Source organism: Corylus avellana, chromosome ca2 (assembly GCF_901000735.1).
Source record: "Corylus avellana chromosome ca2, CavTom2PMs-1.0".
NCBI classification, from domain to species: Eukaryota; Viridiplantae; Streptophyta; class Magnoliopsida; order Fagales; family Betulaceae; genus Corylus; species Corylus avellana.
Window position 1 is genome coordinate 7,781,685 of NC_081542.1, and position 10,546 is coordinate 7,792,230.

The following is a 10,546-nucleotide window of genomic DNA, read 5'->3' on the forward strand; positions in this document are numbered from 1 at the left end:
AAGCTTTTTACATCTGAAGGGACCAAACAGCAAAAAAGAGAAAGAAACAACACAGAAAACAAGCCTAATATCAATACCTGCTCCGTCCTCTGCGGTTTGCACTGGGCTTCTTTAACAAACATGCATCAGGTAATGAAAACCCCTGCGAAACCCTAACAAAACCCTCGTATATTTCATTTGCATTGTTTTTATTCTTTTTCTACGTAATTTTTTTTTTTTTCTTAAAAAAATTATTCTGGTTCTGACTCTGCTTGAAATCTGCTACGAAGGGTGGAGGATCTGAGACGGAGGTGACTTGGGAGGACCAGCAGAACATTAACAAGTTTGGAAGATTAAACAACCGCTTTCACGAACTTGAGGATGAGATCAAAATCGCCAAGGTTTACTTTTTTATACACGTATATTCAATATTGGGGAAGTGTCTGATGAGTTCTTTTTTTTTTTTTTTTCAATTAGTATTGTCACTTACTATATCTGGTTGTGAGTCACTGAATTTGTTGCATAATTTGAAGTGGGTTTTAAGAAATAGTGACAACTGACAACCCAACTCTAGTTTTGGCTAAATCTTGATGGAAAAGCAAAAACCAAGGAAGATGAGGAACAGCTAACAGTTTTTTTTTTTTTTTTTCCTTTCTTTTTTATATATACAATTTAACAGGTTTTAGTTCTTCTAACTTCTTTTTTGAATTTTACACAAACAATATCCAGTATTGTAAATATTACCTATATCCCAAACGGCCCCAAGGCCATGACTTTTATGTTACATTTGTGTTTGATACATATAAATTTAAAAAGTAACCTCAACTTAGCTAAATATATGTACTAGATAAGGTTGGTGGTGATAAAAATGACTACACATTTGTAATGCTACGAAAGTGTTGGAAAATAAAAATGTTAAAATTATGAAACTTAATGTTTTAACTACCTACACTTTACTGCACTACAACAATTAAAAGGCTCTTATGCACTCAAATGCTAGGGAATTCTAATGCCTTTCCTTAAACACTGTTGCTTTAGTTTTTAATCTACCAATATGTGGATGGATGATCTGTAAGTGTAGTTATGCCAAAGTATCTCTTAGCCAGTCAAGTGTCATCTAAACATTTAGAAAAACTAGTTAATTTACTATTTGCATCTTGATAGATCATGTACGTTAGTTTTGGAATATTTAGTAATATCTTGTTGATTTCTTTTGTTACTGTGACATTAATAGGAAAGGTCGAGCAGATCTCCCAACAAAAGCAAACCTTTGTTTTAATTCTTCAGTATGTAATGGCAGTTGACCTTAAGGAAGACTTCAATAGTAAAAGAGGCTTCTTGAATTTTTTGGAGAGAGTTTACCTTCATACTCAAAATCTTAATTGCTGTTGGTGCTTCATGTGAAGCCTACTGTCTTTTATTACCATATGTGATGCGTGAAGTTTTTCATTCTTATTAATTTATACAATATCTTTTTGTTCATTGGAAGAAGTTGTACTCTAACATCGGAGTTAGACTAGACTTCTTGTCTTGTGAATCAAATCTAATCCATTACGCTTCACGTCAATCATTTATTGAAATGAAGTCTATGTACCAATAATCTTGAAATATCCTAAAACTTGCAATATCTTCTCCATCATTTTCTCTGTAGTGAAAAATTACAACATTGTAACTTTCTACTACATCAAAATTGTAAATTTTTTTTTAAAAAGTATCTCCTTTAAATTTTTTGTGACGAACTCTATCCTAGCAGTTTTTTATTTTATTTTATACATAGGGCATGTCACACTTTGTGAAAATGATTATTCAAGTTTTTTTCTACGCATTACCCTAGAACATAGCTATGCCTCTTTCTAAATTTTTCCTTGTTAATTCTCAGAGGAAAGTGTTTTTGGGAAATAGCTACTTATAGATTTTTATCAAAGAATTATAAAGCTAGGGGCTGCTGATGTGATTCTCCACTAATTGTGGCCCTTTTTCACTGAGCACTTTACCCGTTTGTTGATGGATACATTATGGAATTTTTTTTGTAATTGCTTGTGAAAAGAAGAATGTTGCTATTAGATGAAAAGGAATAAGGATTGTTGATCACTTAGAACATTGCCACATTTAAGAACATAATTCAATTATGTTTGCTACAACTTTGCAGCTATGAAAACTGCTCATTCATGGTTATAAAACACTGCTACTAACAAGGTGTAGGTCACATGAATGCTTTAGCCTTTCTAAATGAACTTAAATTACATGAACTACTTGACATAAATATGTTCTTGAGCTGCATGCCATCGACATTTGAGGTGGCTAGCAGTTAAGTTTTAAAGGGTAATGACTTCCTCCATACTTACAATGATCAGCATTCCATGGGGCAAAAACTAGTATAAGGAAATTTGAAAGTGTAAAATTAAACATGATTTGGTGTGATAGAGTGAATTAGAACAATCATATGGCTCCAAGTGTCTGTATTGCACATGTAAACTATATATGCACTTCTCACGGTGCTGGTACAGGCAACATTAATTGCAGTAATACCACATGTAATAGATTTGAAAAGTAGCTGTTGTATGTAAACAGAATTTCTATACATACCTTACAAGATGCCTTTAGAGAATTTGACTTGCTTTCTGAGTCGGTTCATAAAAATATATTTTGCATTTCTGGATATATATTAGAAGATGAACCAGAATTAAGGATGGTATTTCCCATCTCTCTTACTAGTTTCTTTTTTTTTTTTTTTTTTAAATATTTCCAGCAAGGAGGCAGTATGGAAGTCACTGTATGGTCTAGATGGGTTAGACAAATGTTGGGTCAATGAACAAGATCAACTTGTAAGCCAAGTTTGCCTGGGGATTGTTTCACCTTCACTTGGAATTGCTCTTGATTCTGTTTAAGTGAATTTAAAGTTTGAAACACTAGCAGATGAATTGATAAATTAATTTTCTGCTCTAGGTGGCTATGGTTGCTATTTATGTTGAGTCAACTCTTTATTGAGTTGATCTTGAGGCAAGCTGGAGTAACTTAGTTCATATAGTCCTAGCGAATGTCAGCAATATTGTTATTTGCCCTTGTCCCTGTTATCATACCATGTAGTAAGAAAAGCACATAAGTATGAAAGCAGTCTTTGTCTCTTCATGCAGGAGTGCTTTTGTGAGTATGTAATCTTGCAGTGATGGTTCAATAACTAGCATAAAGGAATCTATCAATATTGCGCACTACTTTCCTAATTTAAGTGATGCAGGATATAAGTTATAGTGAACTCTAATATCAAATCTTATGTAGGATAGTAAGGAATTCCGTACTACAGTAAGATTTCTTGACAGGATCTTGGTTGGATGTGATATAAAAGGTGTTTAATTATGAAAAAAATTTGATCATAATAGCTTTAGTGTTACTGAATCAGGAATCAAGATTGCATGATTTTCTAGCAACAGGTTGTTGAAACGAAATTGAAAGAACTAGAAGAAAACAGCCTAGGCTTACACATAGGTTTTCCTAATGCAATCACATGTGGGAAGTAAAAGGCGATCAAACCCTCAAAGCTTTGAGAAAAGCTGCTGGAATTTTAATGAGTTATTATTACTTGATTAGGCAATGGCGGGTGCTGATTTGGCCCTGTATTAAAATTAAACCATATTCTTTGAATAGTTTGATATATAAGCTTGCTCCTACTTGTTGCCGGCACGCTAGTGGACATTGTGATTTTCATGTTGGCCTCGTCCTTATAATAACAATTCAGAGTTTTTTTTTTGGGGGGGGGCGGGGGGTAAATATAAAATTCTGAGTTGGTTCACTTGAAGAAAAGATGATCTAGCGTGCAATGTGGTACTCTCTATGAGAAGACATTGTTTAATTATCAAATGAAAGTTAAATTCATCTAGAGACACCTTTTCTTCTGGATATAAATACAATACTTGTTTAAGTACCAAAATTATGTTGTAATTACCATTTGATTAAGATGATTTATAATAATGTCATGTACTCTACTTTCACAATTTTTAGTTCTTCAAGCCATCTCTGCTCCAGTATTGGAAATTGAAGTATGAACGTTTGTTCTTACACTGCTTTTACGTACTTTTTAAAATGAGGCATTGATGATTGTGAAAAAATAGTGAAGTAGCTCATGCTTGCTAAACTCAAATCTGGCCGCCTATATTAAGAGCATAATGTTGGTAGAGCTTATAAACTCTCTCTCTAGAGCAGTTGCAATGTGCATACAATTAATTAGGATCTCCGAGGTAAAACCATACCAGAAAAACCTTTAGGATTTCCTATTATTGCATGCCAACATGGTACTGAGAGGCAAGTGGAACAGTAATCTTTAGAAACTAAATTAGAGGGAGACCTTTTCACTACATCTGCAAAGTAAATCAGCTGCTTGGTTGCCCTTGCATTCTTCACTTTTCTTTTTTCTTCTTGTCATCTTCAGCTTTTATCCCCCTATTTGTTCTAAAGCTGATTACAGCAGAAAACATTTTTCAGTTGCATTTTGTTTATTATAACATGTAGCTGAAAATGTGTATTTGAGTTACCCTATTCTCTCTTCATTTATTATGCGGCCCTTTTAAATCAATGGTCTTTTTTCCTCAGGAAACAAATGAAAGTCTGGAGGATGCTAGCAACGAATTGATTCTCACCGATGAGGAGGTGGTTCGGTTCCAAATAGGGGAAGTCTTTGCTCATGTGCCGAAGGAAGAAGTGGAGAGCAGGATAGAAGACATGAAAGAGGTGACTAGCAAGAACGTGGAAAAGCTTGAGGAAGAGAAGGATTCTGTAGTTGCACAGATGGCCGAATTGAAAAAGATCTTGTATGGGAAGTTCAAGGACTCTATCAATCTAGAGGAGGAATGATACGGATAAGTTGGTAACTTCACTATAGTTTTGTTGCTTCTTTATGTTAATGATTTTATTTTCCTTGTTGCCATGTTACTAGAGAAAATGACTTGCTTCAAATTCTGGTGTGTTTGGATATTAACCAATGTGTTTAGACAGTTGGATGAATTAGTGGATGTTTAATGTGTTTAGACAGTTGGATGAATTAGTGGATGTTTATTGGTCCTTTTGGCATGTGTCATGAATTTGTATGAGAATATGGGCAAAATATGGGTAATTTGTTGATACTTAGCATTTCTATATATATATATATATATATATATATCATGAGGAGAGGTGAGCTGTTAGCCACTCAGAAAGAAAAAAAGAAAGGAAGGTTGTGAGCTGTTAGCCAGCTTTTGTAAGTACCAAGTAGGACAGGCCTTTTTGTTTAGATTGTCCACAGCCGTGGGTGTAAGGAAATCTTTTATTTTAATGAAACCTTTTTGGTGTACAGGATTGCGATTAGTCGGCTTCATGTTCTTGGCCAGTTTTATTCATATATTTGTAGCTTTGTCAATAATGATAAAGTACCAGGCCATTTCCTCAAGAAAAAAGTTTGCTTTTCACATTGGATTTCCGCTCCCTGACAGCCATTTCTTGTAGGGTTGGGAACAAATAATTTAAACTAGCAATAATCAACTGTTCTTTTCTTCCCCTACCTCAAGCAGCAGTAGTTATCTTGTGGCCTATGACTACCTGTTTTGATGAAAAGTTAGCTTGCCCTTTAAGCAAGAGAAGGGATCCGGATTGAGATCCCTTATAATTGTGTAAGGAATTGTAAGAGACCTTTGATGAACACCTTGCCATATCAGAAGGCCCACTTATGTCATGAATGAGATCCTCTCCATTTCAAAGGAAATTGGGAGGTACCGGTTAGTGCAATATAAGAGAGTAAAATGGTCTTTTTAATTTTTTTAAGACCATTTTACCATCTTATTTTGGCTAACTGGTTCCTTTCTATTTCCTTTAAAATGGAGAGAATCCTTTTTGGCTTACGTCAAGGCTTCTTACAATTTCAGAGAATCATTGGAGATTCTGATCCGCAGCCCATCATTTCCAATAAGACGACCCTATTCTTGAGATGCCCAAATTAGTAGTCTTGTTCATGTTTTAACATATACTCCAAAAATGAGGTTGAGCTGATCAGAACTAACGGATACGTATACTTTAACATAGCATGAAAACAGAATTGACCCATTCTTTCCTGTTTATCTTTCTTTTTTCTCCTTTTTCCCTTCCCCAAAAACTAGAAGATCGGACAATTTGGTTCAACATAGCATTTCAAGCAAACATCCATCACAGGGGATTCAATCAATTTCTAAAGGATACACAAAATGACGCATCTAAAGAAAATTAATCTAAAATCAACAAAAACTCAAAAAACTGCATCGAAGTCGTATGCAGTGAAGTGGTTCATCCTGCAGCTACAATATGCTTATAAGAAAGCAAAAGTAATCACCATAGAATGAAAATGCCACCCAGCCAACAAATATCAACAGCGGCGAACGGAAATTTGCTAGTCAATCTTAAGCTAATTAGTTGGACACAACAGATTAATGCATAATAAACCTGTTTATTAACTCCAATAAATGGAGAACTACCACAAAAGTGTTTAAAGGCATTTCTTGTAAACATATAGAACCATGACTCTCAATCAATAAGTTAGGTTGACGAGGGGAGCTCAACCTAAGCAAAATAATTATGAAGTTATGAGCTTTCTTTGATCATAAACTCTACTGAAGCTCGAACTGTGATCTTTAATGTACCAGTAAAGATAAAAGTCACCAACTGGATAGGTAAAGAATCAGATGCTGTAAAATACCATTAAAAATATAGGTACCATTAATTCAAATTCTACAGGCCTGTCATGTCTCCATCTCCATGATACAAGCAAAAGCTTATGCCAAAGAAAACTTAGCCAGTCCAGGTAAATGGAAATGTCTTTTGAGGACAACCTAATTCTAATCAAAAGTTGCAAAGTAAACCATATCTCCAAGTGGTGTAATTCATGAAGCAGTCGGTTACAACCCCAACACTGTCTAACTTGTTAATAAACCCAAATCACATTACCTTTTTTCCCCCATAATCTACTGAATTTGCAGCCTTGACCACAAAGCTAGGAAAAAAGAAAAAAACCAAAAAAAGAACGATTGTCTAAAGATCAATGATGTTGAACGAATGCTTAAACAAGTGCAACGACTATGTTATCTTCATAACTCACCACAATCTCTTCATCAATCATAAAAAGACTTGAAAAGAAACACACCTTTTCGAATCCATATCTACTGTTGCAGGCTCTCTGCTCAACCTCTAAACATGCTCCTACCATCCCATATATTTCTTAGATAATTCTTGCTCATTAAAATCTCACCCTAGAGTCTCTCTCCCTCTCTCTCTCTCTCTGATCATGTGACAATCTAACATTGCAAAGGCTGTCTATTTCTAAGATAGCAATTTCCAAATCTCTGTCAGCATATTCTCAAAATAAAACTCTTAAACGGGTTCAATGAATTTCTACCTACTTTTAGCTAAAGGAAATCACTCAAAATTATTAAGTAAAAGAAAGTAGTGAATCGCTAGAATAGGAGATATATGAGTAACAGAAGAACGAAATATAAGAGCAATTCGAATACTGAAGCCTGAAGGCTCCATTTTACAGCTTACTATAAAATAGCTCCCCTCATAAGCACCCAAAGTTCAGTGAGTGAAGTACCCGAGTAATAAAAAGGAGGCTACGATAAACTACCAGTACAACTGAGACTGAGGTCAAATTTCATGTTAATTTGAAATAAATAAACGATTCAAGCCAGCCACAACAAACGTAATTGTCCCTTGAGATATTAAGGGGAAAGGAAAGAAGCATTCTGAAACTGGTTGATCATTACGATAATTCCATTTAGCAAGAGTATATAGACAAACATAACTTTGCAAGTTCAAGATACATTAGAAACTGACAACCAGCAACTAAACCCACGAAACCAAAGAAATCACCTTTCCTATTGATGCTGCAAACCGGCAGACACCCCATTTAATCTTGATTCTGTCGTCGCTTTGTAGCCTGAAACAGCGTCAATAACTAACCGGAAACTGACTGAAACAACCAAAACTCAAGTCATCATATCTCAAACCAAAATACTCCAATACAATTAGGAACCTAGTTGGAGAAAAGGTCCTCTCAAGCACAAAATCAATATCAATAATAGTACAATCTGTTCCCCAATATCAACATATATAAATCAACTCCATAGTGCCCAGAGAACCCCATCTCCTCACAAACAACACCACAAGTGCCCCTAGAAAGACAATTACCGGAATACCCACTAGAAATCAAACCCCAAAAAACCAATTACTGCTGTGAAATCGGTCTTTTAGCGCAATACCCACCAGAAATCAGACCTCAAAAAGCCGATTCCCACCTTTGATGCCGTCAAAAATTCATGAATGACAACAGAGAAGAACTCATATCCGAGTATACGTGGTCCTCAGTGGCTGCTGAGTCCCCACAACCGAGACCAACCCACCTTCCACAGCGCTCTCCTCGTCAAGAAACAAGTCCTCCCTGCCCCGAAACGCTGCGTGCAACCCGACAACCACGACCCCAATAATGAGAGCCACCAACACGTTCAACCCCACATCGGTCAACACCAATGCGATCACAGTAAAAAGGCCCAGCGCCGCGAGCACGACTCTGTCGTCCAAGCTCTGCCCGAAGAGGACGACCGGGGCTTCTCTACCGAAGTAGAAGTAGAGCCAAGCGACGAAGACGATGAGGTAGACGATCATGGAGACCGGGTGCCAGAGGAGGCTGACGAAGAGGACGAAGAGCACGGCCATGGTGTAGTTGGCCCGGAAGTAGTAGAGGTTCTGCCTGATGCGCGACATGGCGTCCTGATAGGAGTATGGGAGGGAGATGGCCGATATTGGGGTGACGAGCTCGGTCCATGGCCGGCGCGTGGCTATTATAGTTCGGGTTGCTTGCGTGGCGCGTGATATGAAGGTCAGGGACGTCGGCGATGAGGGCGGTGGTTGTGTGGTGGTGGTGGTTGTGCTGGAGCCGTAACCGGCAGGTGACTTGAACGTCATTACTGTTAGATATATGAATAAAAAGCGTCAAAATTTTCTTTTAGATCTGAAGAAACTTTGAGCGAGAGAAAGCCCAAAGGCAAGGCAAGGCAAAGTTTCTCTCAAGGCAAACAGGGGACTGGAGGAGGGAGGCGAAGCCTATTTTACGCTTTTTATGGTTTGCTTTTTTATTACATCAGAAAATTAATGTTTTAAAGCGTCTTGAAATGGACTTAGATTTATTTTTTTTAGCTAAAAATAAGAGAAAACTTTACTTTCAACTCCTCAATTATCATTTATTTTGATATGTTTCTTAAACTTTAAAACCTCTCAATTTGGATCTATGAATTTTCAATTGCAGTCAATTTGAATCATTCCGTTAGATTTTAAACGTTAAAAGTTAGATAATGATGTTTATACTCCTAACTTTTTTATAAAATTTCAAATTTACCCTTAATTTTAAATTAAAAATTAAAATATATATATATATTATATAAAAAGAATTCCTTTTTTTACAATTTTTTTTCTTCAATTTTTTCTTTTTTAATAAAAAAATTGAAGGGTAATTTTGTCTTTTTAAGGGTTTTAACGGCAAAAATTGACAAAATGATTCAAATTGACTACAATTGAAAGTTCATGGGTTCAAATTAAAAGATTTTGAATTTTGGAGGGGTATGTCAAAATGGGTGGCAATTCAGGTGTCCAAAGTGAAGTTTTTCCTAAAAATAATGTTTTATGTCTTAAATTCCTAAAATATGAGTGATATTTTATATATTCTTTTGAAAAAAATAATCTAAATAATAAATAAATTTTATCAGAGCCAGATGTCCTAAGTTCTAATTATGACTATGTCAATTCACCTAAATATTTCACATATTAAGCATCACCTATTATAAAGGAAGTTTGACCCCGCACGTGAATGGGAGTGTTAAAATATAAATTAAATAATTAAATTTACTTCTTCTTATCAGCTTAAATTTTTAAGACAAGCTGTAATTTATCATAATGGTGACGATAGTTTTCATCAAAATTTCAAATGAAAGTTTAGGGTGAGAAATTATTTTCTGTTTTAAACCCTAAAAAAAGGTTATTACTAATAGGTGAATCCATATAAACTAAGTTTGTATTTTTGCCAAGAGTTCAACCAAAGCTATGTCACATGATGGATGGAGTTTTATGTTACTAAACCCCAAAATTTTGCCATTTTGGGCGTGACCCCCAACCCAAGTTTTGTATTTTTTTGGCTTTAAATGCCATAAGCTTCAAAAGGGGTTGGTGCTCTTCACAGTTCACTCAATGGCTCAGCCAGGGTTCCAGCCATTGTCGTGATTGCAAGAGTCTGCTGCCTACATTAATCCAAGAAGCAAATATGTCCAAAAAAATAAAAACCTTCGTGTCGGCATCCAATTGGCTACAATTCTCAGTTTGGATTTTAGTATGCTTGATTGCAATTGTGAGAGGTTTTTGATGGATTAGAATCTTTTACAACTTTTTATTCTCAAATTACGAAATTTAAGTAGCTTCTAGACATCGAAATGCTTCAAAAATGTCAATATAAAAAAAATAGGGCAAGTTATTATTGTAGTCAGAAAAAAAAAATTTCTTCACAAATTGTTTTTTCTTCACTTTTGCAGAA

At 35.5% G+C, this 10,546-nt stretch overlaps 2 protein-coding genes across 2 annotated transcripts; one reads left to right on the top strand and one right to left on the bottom strand.

Moving 5' to 3' along the window:
• Positions 1-33: 33 nt before the first annotated feature.
• Positions 34-5,093, top strand: LOC132171437 (probable prefoldin subunit 4). The gene is made up of 3 exons (XM_059582745.1): positions 34-129; positions 270-380; positions 4,564-5,093. Exons 1-3 carry the CDS (start codon positions 121-123, stop codon positions 4,822-4,824), a joined length of 381 nt encoding a protein of 126 aa, XP_059438728.1. The 5' UTR covers positions 34-120; the 3' UTR covers positions 4,825-5,093.
• Positions 5,094-7,719: 2,626 nt separating this feature from the next.
• LOC132171043 (PRA1 family protein E) lies at positions 7,720-9,094 on the bottom strand. Its single transcript, XM_059582248.1, has one exon. The coding sequence runs from the start codon at positions 8,929-8,931 to the stop codon at positions 8,308-8,310; it is 624 nt and encodes a 207-aa protein (XP_059438231.1). The 5' UTR covers positions 8,932-9,094; the 3' UTR covers positions 7,720-8,307.
• Positions 9,095-10,546: the final 1,452 nt, after the last annotated feature.

Coding starts and splice junctions, on each gene's coding strand:
- LOC132171437 (XM_059582745.1), top strand. Junction 381..4,563: donor ATGAGATCAAAATCGCCAAG/GTTTACTTTTTT, acceptor TTTTTTCCTCAG/GAAACAAATGAAAGTCTGGA.
- LOC132171043 (XM_059582248.1), bottom strand. CDS start 8,931: ATGACGTTCAAGTCACCTGCCGGTTACGGCTCCAGCACAACCACCACC.